Raw genomic sequence first — 23,691 nt, forward strand, 5'->3', positions numbered from 1 at the left:
GCTTTCATGCATGCAGCAGTGCTGGAAACTGGAATATCTGGTCTTCCAGAAATGTGCACTGGCCAACTGACTATCATACACGCCTGCGCACCAAAAACCTGGAAGACTTGCTGGCTGGTGCACATGGGCGTACCGGAAACCAGAAGTTCATTTTTGGGCATGCGCCCAGGGCAGCTCCTCTTCCAGGTTGTGACCCAGATAAGTATGCATGCTCCCTTTTCGGCACTCAGTGCCGAAAAGGTTCGCCATCCCTGCTTTAGGCAATTTACAATGTAAGCATTATTTGCATATTGCTCCCAACAATCTGGGTCCTCATTTTAATGACCTCGGAAGACTGGAAGGCTGGGTCAACCTTGAGCCCCATCAGGATCAAACTCCAGGCTGTGGGCAGAATTTGCTGACACAGGTCTCCATTATTAATCACACTTCTATACCATCTACAGTATCTTATGTAAATGACTGGGGGGGCGGGGTTACAATAAAATTATGGATTTGCAATAATGGATTTACCTTAAATTATGATTAAGTATGCTGTATGAACCCAGGTTAAGTGTTCTTGAATCTAATTAATTTTCTTAAAAATATTTTTTTATAGAAGTGTATATTGCAAACCTATAGAATCTATAGTATAGATAGAACCTTCCCTATCTGGGATGAAGCCTCACTGAATTCAATAATACTTTTCAGTAGCAAGGACGCTTCACAGTTTTGTTTTGTTTTTTGCCTTGATGGAGATATATGAATGGGGCAGATGAAATGTAAAGTGAATTTCAATAATATCTCCAGAAATTAATCTCTCCTCAGGATTTTTATATTTTCTTTTATCTATCTGGCTGCTTTTTTGCCTCTATTGCAGATGCATGGAAATGGGTATAAACCTTGTGTATACAAGGAGCAGTTGGCGAGTTTCCATGGCAGGGAAGACATAAACAGGACTGGTTAAAAATAGTAATACAAATGTTTATGTTCAGTATTTATATTTGGCACTACCAGTTAGTTTTCAACTTCACAACAGCTGAAGCCTTTCAGTAAGCTAGTGGGCCAGAAGCAGGCAATAAAGATTTTACCTGTTTTCCCCTCATGTCAATTGCCCTATAGTAGATTATAATGTTTGAGACAAAAAGTAAGCATATTTCTTTCTTTCTTTTTTCATGTTTGATCTGGGCTCTTTGCTTGCTTAAACCTTTAGTGTTCAGAGAGAGTGAAGGAGAGAAAGAGAGAGAGAGAGAGAGGGAGGGAGAGGGAGGGAGGGAGAGAGAGGGTGGGAGGGGGAGGGAAACAAAGACACTAATGCAGAGATGGCTAACCTTTTTGTCATTGCGTGCCAGAAGCATGCACATGTACCTGCACCCATAATGCAATGTGCACATGAACCCCCATGCACCCGACCCCACGCATGCACGTCTGATCCCCCACATGTTCCCCACCCATGCGCTCACAACTCCCCACGCTCCTTCCACCCCATTTTTGGTTTCCAGTTTGGTGCAGGAGGCTTTCCAGGCCCAAAATGGGGTACCAAGGCCCCTCGCATGGCGTCCCTGTGCTCCATTTTGGCTTCCAGGTTGGTACAGGAGGACTTCTAGGCCCCAAAAGCACTGAGGGGGTGACACACGAGGCCCCAAAATGCAATGCAAGTGCCCCCCGAGACCTGAAGACCAGGTCAGCGGGAGGCGGACGCGCATGTGTGGTGGGGCTGGTCTGGGGCGACAGCTGGCGTGCCCACAGAGAGGGCTCTGCGTGCCACCTGTGGCATGTGTGCCATAGGTTCGCCATCACAGGCCTAGAGAGTGCTGTATATACGCCTAAATGCTATTGCTATAATGTACACTTTTTGGTTTCAGTTTTCTATCTATATGAATACAGCTCTTGAAGCCTATAAGCCCTGGCTCATAGTCTTAACTTGTTGTGGGAACCTAGTCAAATACTAGTTTTTAACAAATCATGGCCTAAAATACAGCATAAAAATTTAGCATTACTCTCAGGTAAGAAGAACAGTTCTTTCTGAAGTTTAACTCCTGAAGATTTCACGAATATATCCATGGAAAATTTTCACACTTTGAATTAACCTTTTTCCAGTTAAAAACTGTGCATATATTATTCCACACACATAAATACCACAAAAGCCAAAAACGCAAATTATTCTGTTAACTGTAAATGTTGTCAAATTCTTTAGCCTGGTGTGCCTTGACCAAACAGGATCTAAGCCAGAAATGTAGATTAAAATCTCATTATGTATACAAGTAAAGGGAAGAATCTCACCCAAGAGTTGAGAGAAGCAACATACGTGCCATAAATTCAACACCTTTACAAAGCTAGTGCTTAAGCTTCCTTGTAATATAGCAGTTAAGGCATTTGGGAAAGATCTAATCTCAACTCAGCTCACTGGATGAGCTGAGGTTCAGCTAGCCCTCAATTTACAACCATTTTGTTTAGTTACTGTTCGAAATTACAATGGCACTGGAAAAAATGATTTATGACCAATTTTCACACTTAGAACCATTGCGTCATCCCCATGGTCACATGATCAAAATTCAGCCTCTTGGCAACTAACTCATATTTATGATGGTTGTGGTGTCCTGGGATCATGTGATCACCTTTTGTGATCTTCTGACAAGCAAAGACAATGGGGATGCCAGGTTTACCTAACCAGCACGTTATTAAGAACTCCAAGGAGTCACTTAATCACTGTGGCGAGAAAGGCCATAAAATAGACCAAAAACTCACATAACATCTGACTTGCTTAGCAACTGAAAATTTGGCTTCAGTTGTGGTGATAAATCGAGAACCGCCTATATCCCTTTTTCTCAATCCAGTCTGCCTCACAGGCAGGATTAAATTAGGAGAGATCCATAATTGTTTTAAATCTCCAAAGGAAAGATACAGCAATTGATATACTTTCATCATACTGGCTTCAACAATTTGATAAACCAAAATGTAGCTTGGATGTTTATAGTTAGTCTAATGGAGACCAGGATATGTAAATGATGGTTTAAAAGCTTCAAAAGTGTTCTGACCCAGCTCCCCAAACACAACAGACCCTCTGAAGTTTAATCAATGATTCATTTATTAAAAGCACCAACAGCCCCAGCAAAAAAATTCTTTCACCACAGGCTAACAAGTCTGCCTGGCAAGGAGATGAAAAGTTGTCTGCCACATCTATTCATCTCCACCCACTGCCTTTTATCCCAGAACTAGGATGGGGCTTCACTAGCAGTGGCGGCTCTTCCGTCCCAAGGACCGGCCCACAGATTTCCACTGTTCTCCTTTCCTCTGCCTTCTGCGCATCCATGCGTCAGGCACTGTTCTTCCTCTTCCTCATCAGCCACCTCCAGACCTGGGAGCTGTTACCGCTCCATCTGAGGGTTGACAGACGGTCCAGGCTCCGTGTCTATCTCTCTCTCTCTCTCTCTCTGCCAGCTCCATTCCCTCTTCCGGCTCAGAGTTTTCATGTTGCCTTGATGCTGACCCTGACTCCCACACCTCCTCTTCCTCTGATTCAGCTGCTGAAGGGGCTGGTGACCGACAGGCCACAACAAAAAGTTACATGCATCACACCAAGCCTTATTTATTCAATAATCCTGATAAAACAACCAAAGTGCACTGGGTGAACACAACTATCCATAATCAACAGAATGGTTAAAGGCACTCCAACATTCTACAAATATTTATGATGACAGTACTGTGCCCAAGTCAAATTTTGTGTTTGAAAAATTATACAAATGATAGAAGATAGAATTCTTCCAGATATAAATTACCTCTCAATTGTTCATTTAAGGTGATGTTCCTTAAACCAATGATGCTTAAAATAAATTCACGCATTTGCATGTACATTTATTTGAAGTAAGTGCTGTGGAGCCATATTTATATTTCAGAGCTCTAGACATAAAAAAATATCCCAAAGTAATTACATTAACTTCACATTGGATATTAATCAGCATGACAGGGGGAAAAAAGAGTATTATGGAAAACTTTGCAACCCTTCAATTTAATTCTGCTTCAACACAGTAATTCTGTGCAGTTCTTTGGCAATAAACCAATATAGTAATCATAATAATAGAAATGATATTCATTTAAGGTATGGTTTCAGAAGCTTAAGATTTTGATTGGAAAGTACAGTTTGCTACATCAAAAAGGCTCAGCACAATCATGATTTCAATATTATTAAGCAATTATCGTCTCAAAAGTCTTTTTTCAAAAGGCAACTGGACTTTGTTTTGAAAAAATGGACTTTTGTTTTGTGAAAAACAAAATCCAGTTGCTTTTTGTAAAAAGCATTTTTGGGACAACCATGACCTGGATGACTGAGAATCTGCATAGACATTAAGCAGCTCTTATTTCCCAAAAGAGTAACTATTGTAAAAGAACATGTGCTAAGAAGATAATGTGAAAGAGGGATGAGGGAAAGAAAAGAAGCTATCAGCAACTGGAACAAACTAGAGAATAATTGGATTTATTTTGTTTCAATTGATAACACTGTAGTAAAACATGATTTATGATAAGAAACAGATCTTAGGGAAAACAAACCATAAACTTTAGTAGATTCCTAAGCCATTCCTAAGCCTCCTAATTTTCCTTCGGAACATGCTGATGCCTAACAGGTAGAACTTCCAAACCACAAGGATTCCAATCAGTTCCAGGCATAATGATACAAACAAAATAGGCCCAACCAGCCCCCACAATCTCCCAAGAGCATGATATGGAAGGAAACAAGTGGTTCTCAACCTTTAGATCACCACTGACATCCTTTAAATACTGTCTGTGGCCATGGATCATGCCCACAGACCCTCAAGAGTTAACTCAAGATTTAAATCCGGGGTCCCCAAACTTGGCAACTTTTAAGACTTGTGGACTTCAACTTCCAGAATTCTAAGAGCTGAGGTCCACAAGTCTTAAAGTTGCCAAGTTGGAAGACTTCTGATTTAAATCGTAACATTTCTTCAAGGCCTCCTGTGATGACATTGCAGCCCACCCACCCCCAGAGGTCTAGGGATCACAGGTTGAGATCCCATGCTCTAGCGTGACCCGACAAATGCGCGCACGACAAAAGCGCGCCGACAAAACCGCGGTGCTAAAACCGCGATGTCATCAACTCGCCAACAACAGCGCGCTGACAACAGCACGTCAACAGAAGCATGATTTAAGTTAAGGTAAGGGTTACAGTTAGGGTTAGGTTTAGGGTTAGGTTTAGGGTTAGGTTTAGGGTTAGGTTTAGGTTTACAGCACGCTTCTGTCGGCACGCTGTTGTTGGCGCGCTTCAGTGCTCATTCGTCGGTGCGGTTTAGAACTCGCGGTTTTGTCACTGCGGTTAAGTCGGGCGGGCTTTTGTCGGTTGCCCTTTTGTCGGTGAACCATGCTCTAGATGTCTACAAAGTCATCCAGGTCATGGTTCTCCCAAAGATGCTTTTCTTAAAAGGTAAAATGACTTTTCTTTGTTTTTCTTTAAAGGCATTTCGCTTCTCAGAAGTTTCTTCGATTCTGAATGGCGGCGGGAGGAATGGAAGGATTTATATTCCTTGCAGTCATCTGGTGCCTAGCATAAATAAGCCCCCCCACACACAAACCAGTGGCCTCAATGACTCTCAGAGAGTGCTAGCTACCAATGACCGCAAGGAATATAAATCCTTCCATTTCTCCAACTCCCACCGCCCCCACTTCCCCGCCCTCACCATTCAGAGTTGAAGAAGCTTCTTGGATGAGAAGCAAAATGCCTTCAGGGAAAAAAATTCAAAGAAAAGTCCAGGTATCTTTTTGGGGGGAAAAAACACCTTTGGGACAGAACGCTCTCGAATTCTTCAGAATGGTTCATATGTAAAGAACACATTAACAAAATTAGTCTAATGAGACTAATGTTATGCAGGAAATAAAAGCTGGAAAGGAGAAGACAATGATTTATCAGGGTAACGCAGTATATAGTACCCTAAGGAAAATCAAGTATAGTATAGGCCCGTGATGGCCAACCTATGACATGCATACGACAGATGGCACATGAAGCCATATTTGCCAGGACTGCAGCCCTCAGCTCCAGCGCACGTGTGTGTGCCAGCCAGCTGACTTTTGGCCTTCTGGAGGTTTGGGGGAAGGCTGTTTTTGCCCTCCTCAGGCTTCAAGTAAGCCTCCAGAGCCTAGGGAGGGTGAAAAACCAGATTTCCGTTTGACCCGTTGGGCCTGTTTTTTGCCCTCCCCAGGCTCCTGAGGCTTTCCTGAAGCCAAAGGAGGGCGAAAACTCCCTCCCCATGGGGGGAATGGTACACATGCATGGGGGTATTGTGTGCATATATGCGCAGGTGGGGGTCATGCACACATGTGCAAGTGGGTAAGCATGCATGCATGTGTGATTGGACGCGCACACACAATTTTGGCACATCCCTGGTAAAGGCCGAAAGAAATATTAGCCACCCAAATACAGTATGTGCAGAAAAGAGATACTTTCCTCTCGCATCAAATGGAAGAAGAGGCTGTCTTTTATTATATAAAATAGAATAATAAAGAATCTGCCATTGAAATCATCAAAACCTCTGACATGGATAATGCCTTCATCCTCAAAGCAGTGGTTTTACTACTACAACAACATGATGCTAAATATTCATCTGTGCATTAACAGCAAATGCATCTCTGGGACCACCAGAGTGCTTCCTTCCATATGAAGCAATCGATACAAAGCAGTAAGTAACTATTTTTTTAAAAAAATAAAAAAAATAAAGAATTTTCATGTTTTCCTAGAATTCTCATGGTTCCCCAAGCCCATTTCTGGATTTGGGTGAAGAGTTTTAAGAGAACGATAACATGTGCACAGATCCATGTGCATATTTCAGTTTCATGGGTGCAAAAATAGATCATCTTACTAAAACACATAATGGAAAAATTGATTCTTACTTTGGGGCTGAGGAAAACCTGCCAAAATACGTGTGAGTTAATGATAAGTGGCAAAAAGGGGATCTCTTGCCAGGAAAACAAGGTTGCATATGACACAGGCAGAAATGAATAGATTTGGTTACTGAAAAGGATGACATTGAAACAGGGTGAAGGGTATCAGAGGGAGGGAGAGACACACTTGGTACAAATTGGGTAGTAGTGATGTCCCCATCTAGAGAAGAGAGAAGAGAGAAGGGAAGGGAGATAGATAGACAGACAGATAGATAGATAGATAGATAGATAGATAGATAGATAGATAGATAGATAGATAGATAGATAGATAGATAGATAGATAGATATTGTACATAGATAGATAGATAGATAGATAGATAGATAGATAGATAGATAGACAGACAGACAGACAGACAGACAGACAGACACCATACATATAGATAAATGATAGAGATAGATAGATAGATAGATAGATAGATAGATAGATAGATAGATAGATAGATAGATAGATAGATATAGATAGATAGATATTGTAGATAGATAGATAGATAGATAGACAGACAGACAGACAGACACCATACATAGATAGATAAATGATAGAGATAGATAGATAGATATTGTAGATAGATAGATAGATAGATAGATAGATAGATAGATAGATAGATAGATAGATAGATAGATAGATAGATGAGACAGACAGAGAGGCAAGGGTGGTAAGGAACAACCCAGAGTTCTCATTCATGGCACAAATGAGCAAGCTCACATTATCCCATTTCAGACACATTATGCAAAGACCCAGCTGTCTGGAAAAGGATCTTACGCTGAGAAAAGGTGAAAAGAAAGAGAAGAAGAACAGTGAATGAACCCAGTTACGGCAGTTAATGGGTGCAAAGCTTAGGGTACAAATCCTCATGGAGTAAATGTATCTTTGTGGTCGCTGGGCGGTGAAACTGACTTGATGGCACATAATCAATCGATCGATTGATCGATCCAAGGGGGCGGTAGGAAACCTGCTTGAAGAGATCCACAGAGAGTGAGAGAGAGAGAGAGAAAGGCTGCCTTGTAGCACCCAGGGGAGGCCAAATGAGTGAATTTCTCTAAAAAAAATGTCATCTTGCTTCCCAGATAAGGCGACTTGCATCAACTCACTCTGGAAATAACAGTATTTTTTGAAAAAGGCGTCAAGCACAAAACGACACTTGAGAGGACATAGAAGGGGAGAAGAGGGAGAAAGGGGGTGGGTGGGTTTGAAATAGGTGTTTATACATCCCTCCAGGTTGTAAAGGCACATAGATACAGACACACAAACACACATATAGACACACTGACACACACAGACATACAGACACACAAATACACACAGACACAGAAATGGACACACAAACACACAGAGACACACAAAGCTACAGACACGTGCAGATACAAAAACACACATATACACACATACACACAACTACATACATACAAAACACATGCAGACACACACAGAGACATACAGACACACAAACATACAGACACACAAACACAGACATAAACACAGAAACACACACACACACAGACACAAATATATACACATGCAGACACACAAACACACAGACATACACGCAGAGACGCACAGCTACACAGCCATATACAGACACAAAAACACACACATAGACACACAAACACATGCAGACACACACACACATGCAAACCCACAAACAGACAGAGACACACAAGGACACACGAATTGCCGCTTCGGAAATTGGAAGGGGGGAGAGTCAAATGAGGGGGGTGAAGGAGAAGAGGGCGGCGGAGGAAGCCAGGGGATCCTGCTGTCAGCAATGGAAAGGAAAAGATGGAGAGGGGGAAAGGGGTTAAGAAACCCATAAGCCACAGCGGGAGCCTGAAGGGTCCTGCTGACGGTCATCTTCTACCCGAATGGCAACCTTCACGCAGCCTTAAACGGGCGTCGTGCTGCCGCCCCCCCTACTTCCCCCCCGACGGACTAACTACCTGCTTCGGCCGCGGGGAGCAGCCTCCCTCGGTCTCCTCCCGCTGGCAGAAAGGGCGCCTTCAGCCCCCGCGACCGCCCTCGCCGGCTCCGCTTCCTGCTCGCCCCTCTCAGCCGGGGCTCAAGGCGGCCGCTGGAAATCAGCTGACGGACTGGCAGCGGCCGCGACGGCTGCCGCAAGTGTCGCAAAAGACCCCCGCGCGGTGCTTGGCGGCAGCCGCCTCTGGCCGCGAGAGGCTGGTAGCCATGGAGACGGAGAGGGCTGGGAGGAAAAGGGGGGGGGGGTTCCATGATGACGCATTCCTTCGATGCCCCGCCTTTCGCGGGGAGGGGGTAAAGCGGCCGCGGGGTAGAGGGAGAAACACAGTGAAAGGTACCCAATTAAAGGAGAATATTTGTAGCTCAGGGTTGACATGAGGGATCCTTGGTGCTCTCTGAGCTTGGTTGTTTTTTGTTTTTTTGCAGACGTTTCATTACCCAACTAGGTAGCATCATCAGTACTGAAGAGAAATGTTCATGAGGCAGGAGATGCAAGCATGCAAGGGAATATGTTAAATTGAAGGCAAACTACGTCCAGGCAGAAGAAGACCATGCTCTTCAAAACCTAAGGGACTGGTTTGGAGAAAGTTCAGCAGCATTTTTTCATGCGGTTGTTGACAAAAATAGGATTGCCAACATGATCGCCAATGTCCAATGACAGATATGGAAGAGGAGGAAGAAGAAGAGGATGAGGAGGAAGTGGTGGTGGTGCTGGAGGAGGAGGACAGTGTGTCTGGGAGGAATTCCTGGGGATGTAATTTGGACGCCAGCAACTAATGCTTTATTTTATTTATTTATAAAATTTATATGCCGCTCAATCCCGAAGGACTCTGGGCGGTTTACAAAAAACTTTTCTGGTTTTTCTTTGAAAACGTTTCACTTCTTATCCAAGAAGCTTCTTCAGCTCTGGCTGGATAGGGGGGAATGGAAGGATGTATACTCCTTGCAGACAGCTGGTGATTTATACTCTGCAAGGAGTATAAATCCTTCGGTTCCCCACCATCCAGTCAGAGCTGAAGAAGCTTCTTGGATGAGAAGTGAAACGTTTTCAAAGAAAAAAACAGAAAAGTCCAGTTGTCTCTTGAAAAAAAGCACCTTTGAGACAAAGATAGGGGTTGGTTGGTTTGTTTAGCATGGCTGCACTGATTATGCTATAATTATTTTAACTGTTGCTATCAGCTGAAAGTCATGGTTTCAAGCTGGACAGCCATACACGCTTAATTAAATTACCAATGTTTAACTGAAGCTGGGTACCCGAATATGCCAAGACCTGCATACCTATACAGTAATCCAAACATTTACAGCAAAAAAAATTGCCCGATACACAGAAAGACATACACACTTAAGACAGTTTCTAAAGCTTCCCTATCTCCAAAAGAGTGTTTCTCAACTTTAGCAACTTTGAAAAGTTTGGACCAGCTGGCCGGCTGGGGAATTCTGGGAATTGAAGTCCACCCTTCTTAAAACTGTTGAGAAAGACTGCTCCGGAATCTTAGAATGCATGTCTAATTCATAAATCTCATGCCCACAACCAAGATGGCAACCTTGCTCCTTTTCCAGAAACCTAACGGGCTCCAGCCCTTACTGAAGTCGACTTCCGCCTGAAAACGAGGAGGCCTTCCGCTCTCCATCTTCCCCTACTGCGGCTCACCATAGAGAGCTTAGCTTAGACTGGCGCCTCTCTGCGCCCAATCGCCTCCGTCCATCTTCTTTTTTTCCCCTCTCACGTCTACCGGAAGTTGGCTCTGCCCAACCTTTCCCCCCCACCCTTTCACCACTCTATCCCTTGAGCCTGAATGACTCGCTCAGGGAAAGGTTAATTGAGGAAGGAGCGGGAAAAGGGCCGAGCTGCGCGCGCCTGCGCAAAAGATGCTGTGGTGCATGCTGGGCGTGCGTCCTCCTCTTCCTCCTCCTTCCCGCCGTGACTGTGCAGATACCGGGCGAAGAATTGCCGCTTTTGCCGGCGCTTTCCTGCCGTTTTAGCCCCACCCCCGACGCCCGTGAGCCGCTGCCGGGATGGTCGGGGTGAAGGTGATCGCTAACGACGCCGACTTCCAGAGCGAGCTGAGCGCCGCCGGCTGCCGGCTGGCGGTGGCCAAGTTCACCATGAGAGGGTGAGCCCCGTTCGCCGCCCTTTCTTGGTCTCCGCGTGGGGCTTTTTCCTCCCTTGTGGGGAGCAGACGCGCGTCAAAGGGTTCACACGAGTGGCCTTGCAAGTGTCGCGGGTCGCCGTAGAAGTGGGTGGCTTTTTCGGAGTTGGGGGGGGGGGTTGTTAAGTCGGTGCCTTATGGGTTGTGGAGTCCCCTTTCGTCTCTGGGTAGCGGGGAACCATCGAGGAGTAGCCGGAGTATCGTTTTTAGGGGACCCTTCGCCCCAAGATGTGTAAATATGTTAAAGTCAAATTGAATCAGAATCGAAATAGACCTCGGAGCTCTTCTATGTTGCTTCTCTGTGTCATATAATATAGGTGGGTGTATGCATACTTTTGTATTTTATTGATTTATCTTGTCATGTTCATGTAGTGTCTATTGGAGGTGCTGACCCTTTTAAGACAGTGGTTCCCCAGCCTTTTTTTGGCCATGCCCTACCTACGCATCTCTAAAATCCTGATCCACCCCCTGTCATATAATTCTTACTTTACTCAAAAAGTGAACTCTACTCACGCGGAGGAAGCCTAAAAGGCCATTAACGTGATTTAAACGAGGTTCAAATTGCCCCCCATTAAAAATCAAATGGCCTCTCTGTGGGATGTGGGCCCCACATTGGGACCCACAGCTTTAAGAGCTGCATGCAACGAAATTTCATTTTTAATGTACGCTAATTCGTCTACTTGCTCTTGGGGGGGAAAGTCATGGGAAATCTAGACAGCATACTAAAAAGCAGAGACATCACCCTGCCAACAAAAGTGCGTATAGTCAAGGCTATGGTTTCCCACTTGCGATGTATGGCTGTGAAAGTTGGACCATAAGAAAGGCTGAGCGCCAAAGAATGGAGGCCTTTGAACTCTGATGCTGGAGAAGACTCCTGCATCCCCTTGGACTGTAAGGCGATGAAACCGGTCAGTCCTAGAGGAGATCAACCCTGACTACCCTTTAGAAGGTCAGATCCTAAAGATGAAACTCAAATACTTTGTCCACCTAATGAGAAGGAAGGACTCACTGGAGAAGAGCCTAATGCTGGGAAAGATTGAGGGCAAAAGAAGAAGGGGACAACAGAGAATGAGGTGGCTGGATGGAGTCACCGAAGCAGTAGGCATGGGCTTAAATAGACTCCAGAGGATGGTAGAGGACAGGGAGGCCTGGAGGAATGTTGTCCATGGGGTCCAATGGGTCGGACACTTTGCAACTAACAATAATTAATCTACGTTCAAAGTGACAATGTTTTCTTTATTGTCCAACTCCCCCCCCCCTGAAAGTAGGAGACCCTATACAATTTGAGACAAGTGGCTGTCCAGTCCCTTCTTTAATTGATTAGCATACAAACTGAGACTGGAGTTGTAATAGCCAGTGTGGGGTGAAGGTTAGCTCAATATCAGATGTGCAAAAGTTTGAAAGTATGTAAAATGAAAATAGGTAAGGTGGAAACACCTCCCCCCCTTGCAACTTCTTGGAAAATAAGGCTTAAACTGGTGTTTCTCAACTTGGCACCTTGAAGATGCGTGGACTTTAGGTCTCAGAATTCTCCAGCCAGCTACATCTTCAATTTGTCAGGGTTGAGAAACGTTGGCTTAAGCTTTCCTCCTGACCAAGAACCACATCCCCTCCTTTTCTGTTCTGCTTTCTACAGACAGAAATGGCTTTTCTTTGCTCCATCTTTAGAGCTCTGAGTGAAAGAGAAAGCGTAGGAAGTAATAATAGCTGGTACTCCCAATTCTGTGGGAAAGGTACTCCTGTCAGCCATATACCCACTGATCAATGTCCTTGCAGGAGACAGTATCTCAATGTAGGAAAACAGTCGAGGTGGGGGAAGAACCCAAACTGGACTTTCATGTGTGGCAGAATAGAACATGGGGGCTTTGAGCCTTTCCACAATATAGCAGTGCTGAAAACTTCCCTTCTCAGCAGGTGACACCAGCTTTGGCGGTTTTTTAGCAGATACAAAGAACACTCTCTCAAAATCTTGGAGAGTATGAGCACAAGGAGGTAAAGACATGTCAGCTAGCCAGACAACAGAAGCCAGAAACCAAAGCAAATAGGCAACTTTGCAGAAGAGATTCCAGGAGAGAGACTAGAAAGAGTGCTCTGACAGCCTCAGGAAAAATAAACTAAATCTCCTTTTTTCCCCACCAAGAGAATGATGGTAGAGGAACCAAATGCTGAATGTTAGAGAAAAATAGCTGCAAGGAAAGTCCTAGACTGGTGTGAGCTGACATAGTGGCTCAGACCTGGGTCGTTTTGACCGGTCCTGGTTTCTGTGCAGGGCATAGCAATTCCATTAAGCTTTCCCCAGAGCTAAATAATAATATGGCAAGAGGAGACCAAAGCTCTTCATAGAGAATGTTAGAGTTTGTGGCAGCAATCACAACTAGAAAGCACACACAGATAACTGGTTTAGCAGGATTCATTAACTTCTCTTTATATATAATATAACACATGAAGTTAATATACAATACAAAAAACAGGTTTTTCAACATGGTACTAAATACAAGCAAAAGACAAGCAGCGGAAGGGAGTTTTAGTTCAGAGCAGCAGACTAGTTTAGACTCAGAGCTACAGGGGTAAGCCACACCCATGTGTGTCCAGAAAATACTGTTTCAGTTTCCAAACAGCCCTCATTGACTGACTCAGTTGCCGTATATATTCATTGGCTGACCTTGTTGCGAAGTCTCTGCCAAGTCATGAACTCTCATACACACTGGCAGAGAATTTGTCACTTCACTTCCAAAAGCCCATCCAGGGGTTCTGATTGACTTTCATCATCTGCCTATTTGGAGTCAAGAACCAAAGGAGTGAAAAAATACGGCAGGTTCTTTTGAAGGAACCAAAGGGGAGTGAAAAAACACTGCAATTTCATTTTTATTTTCAGTGGAGAAGGTTCTCTATTTCTATTATCTGTCCACAGTCTAGGAATGCTTGGAAAATATTTTCCAGCTATCCTCCTCTTCTGATCGGAGACTTGTTTTTTTTTAAGAGAAGCTGTTCAGAGAGGTAATCAGACCAGACTGGAAGTCTTACCTATAGCACCCAGGAAGAAGGAAAGAAGGCATTAGGAAAACACTGACTCATCTTTTAATAACAAAGGGAAGCATACATACATTGGGGCTCCCAAGCTCAATAGCTGAAACACCCAGCTGTAACCAGACAGAGAAGACAAGAACTGAAGTAAATTTCCCTCATTGTGACCTCGATCAGATAGACATTTTGCCACACTGGAAAATACACTTTCCAGAGCAGATGGTTGCTGATGAGTTTGGCTTTGCAGGAATGTAGAACTCAGGAAAAAAGCAGATTTATGCCCTCTCTTCAAGTTCATCTTAGAATGAAAGGTAAATAAAGCATTTATGGGACTCTACCATAACAGACTACATAAACTTTCAATTGTGGTGCTCATTGTCTGAATAAAGTAGATAATAAAACTATTTTGAACTTTGGATCTCAGAATAGTTTCAATAGATAGCAGAGCTTTTAAGAAGGAAAATATGACAGTCAATGAATTGAAGTCATTCTGCTGGATGACTCTAAGTTAATTTTGCCTGCTCATATCCCAGTCAGTTTATTTGTTATGTTCAATTAAACCATGGCAACATCTAATGTTTGTGTAGTATTATTTTCAGCAGACTGTTTTTTTCTATTGTTGTGACTTAGATGAAGTTCAGAGCACATTTTATGACCAATTCATGCAAAACTCCACCTAATCCCAAGGGGTTCACATACTTTTTTCTTGCAACTGTATATGAGCCATAGTGGTGCTGTGGTTAGAGTGCAGTACTGCAAGCTATTTCTGCTGCCTGCCGGCTGCCTGCAGTTTGGCAATTCAAATCCCACCAGGCCCAAGGTTGACTCAGCCTTCCATCCTTCCGAAGTGGTTAAAATGAGGACCCGGATTGTTGGGGGAAATATGCTGACTCTGTAAACCACTTAGAGAGGGTTGTAAAGCACTGTGAAGCGGTATATAAGTCTAACATTTGACACCTTATGGTGTATATACTTATGGTGCATTTGGTCTGGGGAAAGGAGTGATAGAGGATGGCAGCTTCAGGGACAGGGACTTGGCGTTTTAAAAACTGGGCACCAAGCTGGCACCCCCCCCCTTCCCCCTTTCAACTGGTTCCAGTCATTTGTAGACTTTAGACATCTAGACTCTGGCCTTTCCAGGACTTTAGGAGAGGGGGAGGACAAGATACCCCCCTGCATATCACCCTTACATCTCCTATGGACCGTTATTGATGATTATTCCATGCTTTATCTTGACTTGGAGGGTGTGAGATTGCAAAGCTGGTGCTTGTTAATATCTGGGGCTTGCGCTTTGCCCCCCCTCCATCTACAACCATTTTACATAATACGGACCTTGGACTTTGGCCTTGGATTTCTCTGGAACTGGAGGAAGGGAGGCTGGCTCTCCTGGAACTCATAATTTAAACTCTGTGTTTGCGCAATTTTAATCGGGTATGTTGAGTGTATGGGATTGAATGTGTTAGTATGAAAGACCCACTTTTAGTATTATTACTGCTGTATTCTTTTTGTGTTTTAATTATACTGTGGGGACTGTTTGTGTGAGTGTCTGAGTATGTCTGATTCGGAGGACCTGGCGGGGCATGCGGGGGTCATTGGGGTGGTTGGGGGAATTATACCCACGGGAGAGAGTCGGAACATTGCGGTCATAACAGGGAGAGGCAGATACGGCGGGGACTTTAGGGCTGGCCATTACCGGGGAAGGAGGGTTCGCTATATCGCAGAGATCCCTCCTTCCGGCCCTATGAGTCCCACTCCAAGGTCAGATGGCGTGAGCAATCAGGACCCTGGTCTCAGGCTGCTGTCGCTAAATGCCAGGTCTGTTATTCATAAGGCTCCCCTCGTCCGGGACTTGATTGTAGACGAGGGGGCAGACCTGGCATGTATTACTGAGACATGGCTGGGCACGGAGGGAGGAGTCCCCCTCGTAGAGATGTGCCCAGACGGGTTTCAGGTGCTTCATCAGCCGAGAGCCCAGGGAAGGGGTGGCGGTGTGGCTATTGTAGTCCGGGAGTCTTTAGCTCCTCGTAGGATCCCTGCTCCGGAGCTTGCCGGGTGTGAGTCCCTACTAGTGAAGTTGGACCTCAAGGGTCAAGTGAGTTTGCTGCTAACGTACCTGCCTCCCAACTGCGTTGCAGCAGCCCTCCCCTCGCTCCTCGAGTCAGTAGCCGAGCTAGCAATTGAGTTCCCTAGGCTAATGGTTCTGGGGGACTTCAATCTGCCTTCGCTCGGTGAACACTCTGATGGAGCGCAGGAGTTCATGGCTTCCATGACAGCCATGGGCTTGACCCAGGTAATCCGAGGCCCTACCCACTCAGCGGGGCACACACTCGACCTTGTATTCCTCTCGGAGCAGTGGAGTTATGATCTTGGTCTGAGGGGAAATGAGATCATTCCCCTGTCGTGGTCAGACCACTACCTACTGAGGCTAGACTTCCGGAGGCCAAACCCCCACGGTGGGGAGGAGGAACCGACCAGGTGGTTCCGCCCCAGGCGACTGATGGACCCTGTTAGGTTCCAGACGGAGCTTGGGGTTATTCCAGATGCTCTCGCCCACAGTTCGGCGGAAACTCTTGCTGCGGCCTGGCACTCGGCAGCATCAGGGTCTCTGGACCGGATTGCGCCACTACGGCCCCTCCGGGTCAGCGGCTCGCGGAGGCCTCCTTGGTTCACCGAGATAAAGCGCCGGAGGAGACGCCTAGAGCACCTGTGGAGGTCCGATAGGTCCGTGTCGAACCGAGCACTGTTGACAGCTTGCACCAAGGAGTATATTCGGGCATTGAGAACTGCCAAAAGATCACACATTGCCTCCTTGGTAGCGTCCGCCGAGTCCCGCCCAGCCGCCCTGTTTAGGATAACCCGCTCCCTCCTAAATAGGAGGGAGAAGGGGAACCCCCTGCAGGGTAAGGCTGAGGAGTATGTTCAGTTCTTGGCGGACAAAGTTGCTCGGTTTCGATCGGAACTGGACTCCACTCTTGCAGATCCAGCCGAGACACAAGGGAATGACTTGGCAGACCATCTCTGGGTTGAGTTTCAGGATGTTGCCTCCGGGGATGTGGACAAGGCTATGCGAGCTGTGAGCGCCTCCACCTGTATACTGGACCCGTGTCCCTCTTGGCTGGTTGCCAACAGCAGAGAGGTGACACGAGGCTGGATCCAGGCGGTTGTTACCGCCTCTCTTCGGGAGGGGCACTTCCCCACCGCGCTTAAGGCGGCGGTGGTGAGGCCCCTCCTGAAGAAACCGTCCTTGGATCCAGCAGTTCTTAATAACTACCGTCCAGTCTCCAACCTCCCCTTTGTGGGGAAGGTTGTTGAGAAGGTGGTGGCCTTGCAGCTTCAGCGTACCTTGGAGGAAGCTAACTATCTTGACCCCTTCCAGTCTGGCTTCAGGCCCGGTTACAGCACAGAAACCGCTTTGGTCACATTGACCGATGATCTCTGGAGAGCCAGAGATGGAGACCATGCGTCCATCCTGGTTCTCCTTGACCTCTCAGCGGCTTTCGATACCATCGACCATGGTATCCTTCTGCGACGACTGCGGGAGGTGGGGGTGGGCGGCACTGTTCTACAGTGGTTCTCCTCCTACCTCTCGGACAGGTCGCAGTCGGTGTTGGTGGGGAGGGAGAGATCGTCCCCGAGGCCCCTAACCTATGGGGTGCCGCAGGGCTCGGTCTTGTCCCCCCTGCTATTCAACATATACATGAAACCGCTGGGCGAGATCATTCGGAGGCACGGGATTAAGTACCACCAATATGCGGACGATACACAGCTGTATCTGTCCACCCCGTGCCAACTCAATGAAGCGGTGGACGTGATGAACCGGGGCCTTGAGGCTGTTAAAGACTGGATGAGAGCTAACAAACTGGTGCTCAACCCGGAAAAGACCAAGTGGCTGTTGTGTTTTCCTCCCAAAAATTCGGCTAACGTTCCATCAATCAGGCTGGGGGGGCAAAATTTATACCCCTCAGACAGGGTCCGCAACTTGGGAGTCCTCCTGGACCCACAGCTGAGTTTTGACCATCATTTGTCAGCTGTGACCAGGGGGGCATTTGCCCAGGTTCGCCTGGTGCGCCAGTTGCAGCCCTACCTGAACCAGGAGGCCCTCACAACAGTCACTCGAGCCTTGTGATCTCTAGGCTGGAATACTGCAATGTGCTCTACATGGGGCTGCCCTTGAAGAGCATCCGGCGACTTCAGCTAGTCCAGAACGCGGCCGCGCGAGTGATCATGGGCGCACCACGGTTCGCCCACATAACACCGATCCTCCGTGAGCTGCGCTGGCTACCTGTTGATTGTCGGGTGCACTTCAAGGTCCTACTTACCACCTATAAAGCGCTCCATGGTAGTGGATCTGACTATCTGAGAGACCGCCTTCTGCCAATTACCTCCCTGCGTCCCATCAGATCGCACAGGGTAGGCCTCCTCCGAATTCCATCCGCCAGTCAGTGCTGACTGGCGACTACGCGGAGGAGAGCCTTCTCAGTTGCAGCTCCGACGTTATGGAACAACCTCCCCGTGGAGATCCGTACCCTCACCACAGTCCAGGCCTTCCGCACAGCCCTCAAGATCTGGCTATCCCGTCAGGCCTGGGGATAGGATTTACTCTCACCCCGCCCGAATGTTGAGTGAATGCTGTGTTTTATGGTTAATTTTTTTACTCACGCTTTTCTTTTATGTCTTGTCTTGCACTCCCTTTCCCCATTGTTGTAAGCCGCCCTGAGTCCCCTCAGGGAAAAGGGCGGCCTATAAATGTTCAATAAATCTAAATCTAAATCTAAGTGTTATTGCTATATGGCTGACTCTTATAAAGCTGTCAAACATGATTGCCGTACTGGGCTTATTTCAATGTGCCAGCCTCCCACTTACAGGGGCTTCTTCTTCTATTTCAGGATCAGATCAGAAGACCATAGGCACAGAATAATACCAAATAAGGCAATTTAATATTTGCATTGGATGGCTAGTCTCGGCCATCTTGATACAGAATGGCTAATTATGGATTGTTGTACAAACTGAATGGGGAGTCCACTTCCAAACCAAGCCAGAAGTTAGAACACGATCATTACTAACAATTCACTGGAACAGAGGGCACTGACTGATGCCAAAAAGCACACTCAGACGACATTATAACTACCGTGTTTTCCCGAAAATAAGTCAGGGTCTTATTTTCTTTTGACCCCCAAAATAAGCTTTATTTTCGAGTAGGTATTATTATTTTTGAGGTGCAGGAGGTGGCGAGCATGATTACCTCATGGCTGCTACTGCGTTACAATATTTTCGGGGAAGGCTTATTTTCAGAGGAGGGCTTATTTTAGCCCATGCGCTCAAAAGCCCAATTGGGACGGGAGGACTTATTTTCAGGGAAACAGGGTAAATTTCATTTAAATGTTTAGGATGGATCATTAAAGCCATCAAAGTCATCAGACAGTTTACCAGCAACATTCTTTCCTAGAAGTCAGTCTTTGATAGTATCAACCTTAGCTTGTGGGGATAGCGAACCAGGACAATGTCAGGCAGAGCACCTGGGGAAAATAGGCAGGTGGGGTGTGTTGAGGCTCAGGATGGTTGCTCAGCACCTCAATGTTAATCATGTGACTGCAGGGACAATTCCCATAACTCTGAGGATCAACTACCTTTAATGATCATTTGTTCAGCACTGTTATAAATTTGAACAGTCACTAAACAAATGGTCATTAAGCAAGGAGTGTTTGTACAATCATATATTGTTCTATTGCCACATATCTTACCAACTGAAAGTTGGTGGTTTCTGAAAGATAAAAGAGCTAATTGTAACATTTAGCTAAGATCAGTACATAAAATTGAATGGAACAGAATTTCTCCTTGTGAAGAAATCTTAAGCTGTGCTTTCATGCATTTAAAAGCATTTAAAATGCTCTTAAATGCTAGAAGAGCATTTAAGTATCAGATCCATCTTCTAATGACTAGAAATGTAAAACTCTTCCCAACTGTGGTTTTTCTGATGGGAAAGTGAAGAATTCATTCCACTTGGAATATAGATATTATTCTTAATAACATGACTGTTTATAACCAGCTGCCATTTTGTTTTTATATAATGTCCCGGAGTGGAAGACTTCCACAAGATTCCATATTTTGGTTTACAGTTTATGGGCACTGAGAAGTTGTGGACATAGATATTGAATTTACCGTATTTTTCAGAGTATAAGATGCACCTTTTTCCCTCAAAAAAGAGGCTGAAAATCTGGGTGTGTCTTATACACTGAATACAGCATTTTCTTGCCTCCTGAAGCCCCACCCCCTTCACCAAAATGGCCGTGTAGAGCCTGTAAAAGGCTTTCAGGGAGCTCCTGGGGGCTGGGGAGGGCAGAAATGAGTGAAAAACAACCTGGTTTTTGCTCAACCCCCCCCCCCAGCCCCTAGGAGTACTCTATAAGCCTTCTAAAGGCTGTGCATACATTTTTTTTGATAAAAAATGAGCCAGTTTTCATGCAAAATGGGCCGTTTTGGGGGTGGCATCCCCCTAGGAGCACTTTGCAAGCCCCCTAAAGGCTAGTCATGCCTTTTGGGGGTGGGGGGAAACAGGCCTGTTTTTGCAAAAAACCAGGCTGTTTTGGGGACGTTTGCAGAGAGCAAAAACCTTTTTTTTTAATTTGCTTCTTCAAAACCTTAGTGCGTCTTATACTCCGAAAAATGAGGTAATATAAAAAGAAAGTGGGGAGTCGCCAACTACTTTACAGTTCTGGAAAGAGACATCAGCCTAAATGATATCAATGAACGCATCCGGCGATGCCTTTTTTCTGGTATTATTATTGGGCACTGCCAGGGTTTTCTCACAAACTTGGTGAACTACCAATGAATGTTTTGGCCGCAATTCAGTTGAACTTAGAGATAACTTTTTAACTTGTTTGATTAATAATCTCTGCTGTCATCATTTAAAAGTGTAGTGTTGAATGCTGGCTGAAAGCATTTTGGAAAAGATTCGGATACATTCATGTTGGAGGAAATTGTGCTGATGGATTTTGGCCACAGCAACTCAGTAAATTTCTATTTGGATGGTGGGTTCTTTGAAAAACAGTTGCTGAAAATAAGCAGAGGGTAAGGGGCTAGTAACGTTACTGCATTTTTTGTGTGGCCTGCCTAAGAAACTCGATAGCTCCTTCTTTAAATTTCATGGATGAATGGCAAGATATGGCCAGCACAAGTTAAAATGCAATTGGCTGCTGTTGGATACAGAATCATAGACTAGGAGTTGATAATTTGGTTTCTGACAAGTGTTTTTGATGAAATGCCCAGAATTTTAAAACATTGGCTGTGTGGTTGGATTTTAGAGAAAACATCTGGAAGGCACCTGCCTGTTCCTTGATTCTAATCAAGCAGAAGTTTTATAGTCCTTCATTTGATAGTGTGGAGCATAGCACAATGATAGAAAACATGATTTGTATAAAGGTGAGCTGCATAAAGGACCTCTATACAGTCCCCTTAATTTTTCATAGGACTTTTTAAAAATCTTGCTTTTCTTCTAAACCTATTTGCTTTTCTGATCTCAGGCTGTGACTAATGGTCACAGCTTCAAATAGGTCTATCTGTCTTTCTGTCATGTTCTTGATGCCATGACATACAGGTAGTCCTTGATTTGCAACTGCAATTGGGTCCAGGTTTTTGGTTTAAATTGAGGCACCTACATGACCGGACCCAAGTTTATGATCATTTTTACAGCGGATATGAAGCAAATAATATAGTTGTAAGTGTGAATCATGTTGTTGCTAAGCAGATTACTCAGTTGTAAGTGTAAACCCATTCTCTCAAATGGATGGCCCCCCCCCCCCCCCGGAAAACAGACTTATTTATTAAATGTTGCAAATCGCAGTCACATGGCTGCAGGATTCTACCCCCTGTGGTAAAAATGAGCTGGTTGCCTAAAATGGGGTCATATGTCGGGGAAGGAGAGCCAGCCTTTTATGATGGACAGAAGCGCATTATGGGCCATAAAGTATCCTTTCTGAGGCTGTTGTAACTCTGGACTGCGTTAAGCGGCCTATCATAAGTGGACTATCTGTATGTTCAATTTCACAATAGGCTTTTGGAATGTGCAGTTACTCAAGGAACTAAATTGTGATTCAGCTTCTATAAGGGAAAGGGAAATTTGAGGATACCTACATAGAAACATGTGCTGGGACATAGAGAAGCTAAGACAGAAAGAACCTTACAAAATTGAAGGAAAAAGAAGGAAAGGCCAGAGGCCCAAGAAGTGAAGAAAGAACAATTAATTGCATACTACTGTAGGTGTCAACCCTGAAGCTGACCTATTGCCATACTGGAGCCGAGGGAGAGGGGATTAGAGATAGCTGCGGTTGTGTAGCCAAAATAAAATACTTTCTCCAAGAACATTCTTACATCTGGACCGTGAAAGGAGGAGTAGGTAACCAGACAACTAGACAGTATCTTCATTGGACCATATGACTGACTGATTGCGGTTAAGGGAAAAACTATTACTTTTAATTAGGTGAAACCGCCGGAACCTTCAGAGTCGGTTTTCACCAGATCTGTGCCAATATGATATTTTCAATAAAGCTATTATTTATGGAATTCACCTGCCTCGGAGTTTTGCTTGCTATGGAACTATTACTTGGAACCATGAAACTAGGCAGATACAGCTAGTCCTTGATGTACGCCCACAATTGAGCCCAAAATTTCTGTTGCTAAGTGAGACATTTGTTAAGCCCCATGTTATGACCTTTCTTGCCACAGTTGTTAAGTGAATCAGCTGCTATCAATAAGTTAGTAACCCGGTTGTTAAGTGAATCTGGCTTCCCCATTTGCTTGTCAGAAGGTCGCAAAAGGTGGTTCACACATGGTCTTGGGACACAGCAATGGTCATAAGTATGAGCCAGTTGCCAAGCATCTGAATTTTGGTCGCATGATCATGGGGATGTTACAAAGCTTGCAACTGTGAAAAATGGTCCTAGATCACTTTTTTCAGTGTCATCGTAACTTTGGACGGTCACTAAATGAACTGTTGTAAGTCGAGGACTATCTGTACTTTGTATTAAGCAAGTAAAGGAAAGAGGAGGGTGGGGTCAATGCCCATTTCAAACTATGCAGGAAAGAAAATATGAATCCTAGGAAGTGTGTCAAGAGACTCATTGACTAGCGGAAAGGTTCATAATATGAAATAATCTTGGGATATGAAGAAAATGAAAACTAAAGCCAAGCGATGGGTCTAATTTTTTTGTATCAAGTGATTATTATTATTATTATTATTATTATTATTATTATTGTACAATTGTATCACAGCGGCCAGTTGTTTCGCCGGATTTGGCATTGGTTACTAGTCGGGCCCCACCCAGGGGCCTAGGACGTCGTAACGTATTTTCGTAATATGCGTGCAGATCCAAGCAGTGCGGCTTTTTGCATTTGACTGATGGTGATTTTGTCAATTTTTAACTGTTTTAAATGTAATTCCAGTGCTTTTGGAATAGCACCCAGTGTGCCAATTACCACTGGAATTACCACTGCTGGTTTGTGCCATAGTCGTTGAATTTCGATTTTTAAGTCCTGGTATCTTGCGATTTTTTCATGTTCCTTCTCGGCGACCCTGCTATCACCTGGTATTGCGATGTCTATGATTGTGACCTTATTTTTCTCAAC

The 23,691-nt window shown here is 45.0% G+C and overlaps 2 protein-coding genes across 2 annotated transcripts in view; one reads left to right on the forward strand and one right to left on the reverse strand.

Moving 5' to 3' along the window:
• Window positions 1-9,021, reverse strand: part of WDR7 (WD repeat domain 7) — a 248,113-nt gene extending 239,092 nt beyond the window's left edge. Inside the window, 1 exon segment of the mRNA XM_032213469.1 lies at window positions 8,860-9,021. The gene's annotated coding sequence lies outside the window, so the exon portion shown is untranslated.
• Window positions 9,022-10,656: 1,635 nt separating this feature from the next.
• The window catches only part of TXNL1 (thioredoxin like 1), a 40,911-nt gene continuing 27,876 nt past the window's right edge, over window positions 10,657-23,691 (forward strand). The window contains exon 1 of the mRNA XM_032213797.1: window positions 10,657-11,010. Within this exon, the coding sequence (XP_032069688.1) occupies window positions 10,913-11,010 (98 nt within the window). The 5' untranslated portion in view covers window positions 10,657-10,912. The remainder of the gene's footprint in view (window positions 11,011-23,691) is intronic.

This window comes from Thamnophis elegans, chromosome 3 (genome assembly GCF_009769535.1).
Source record: "Thamnophis elegans isolate rThaEle1 chromosome 3, rThaEle1.pri, whole genome shotgun sequence".
Taxonomy (NCBI): domain Eukaryota; kingdom Metazoa; phylum Chordata; class Lepidosauria; order Squamata; family Colubridae; genus Thamnophis; species Thamnophis elegans.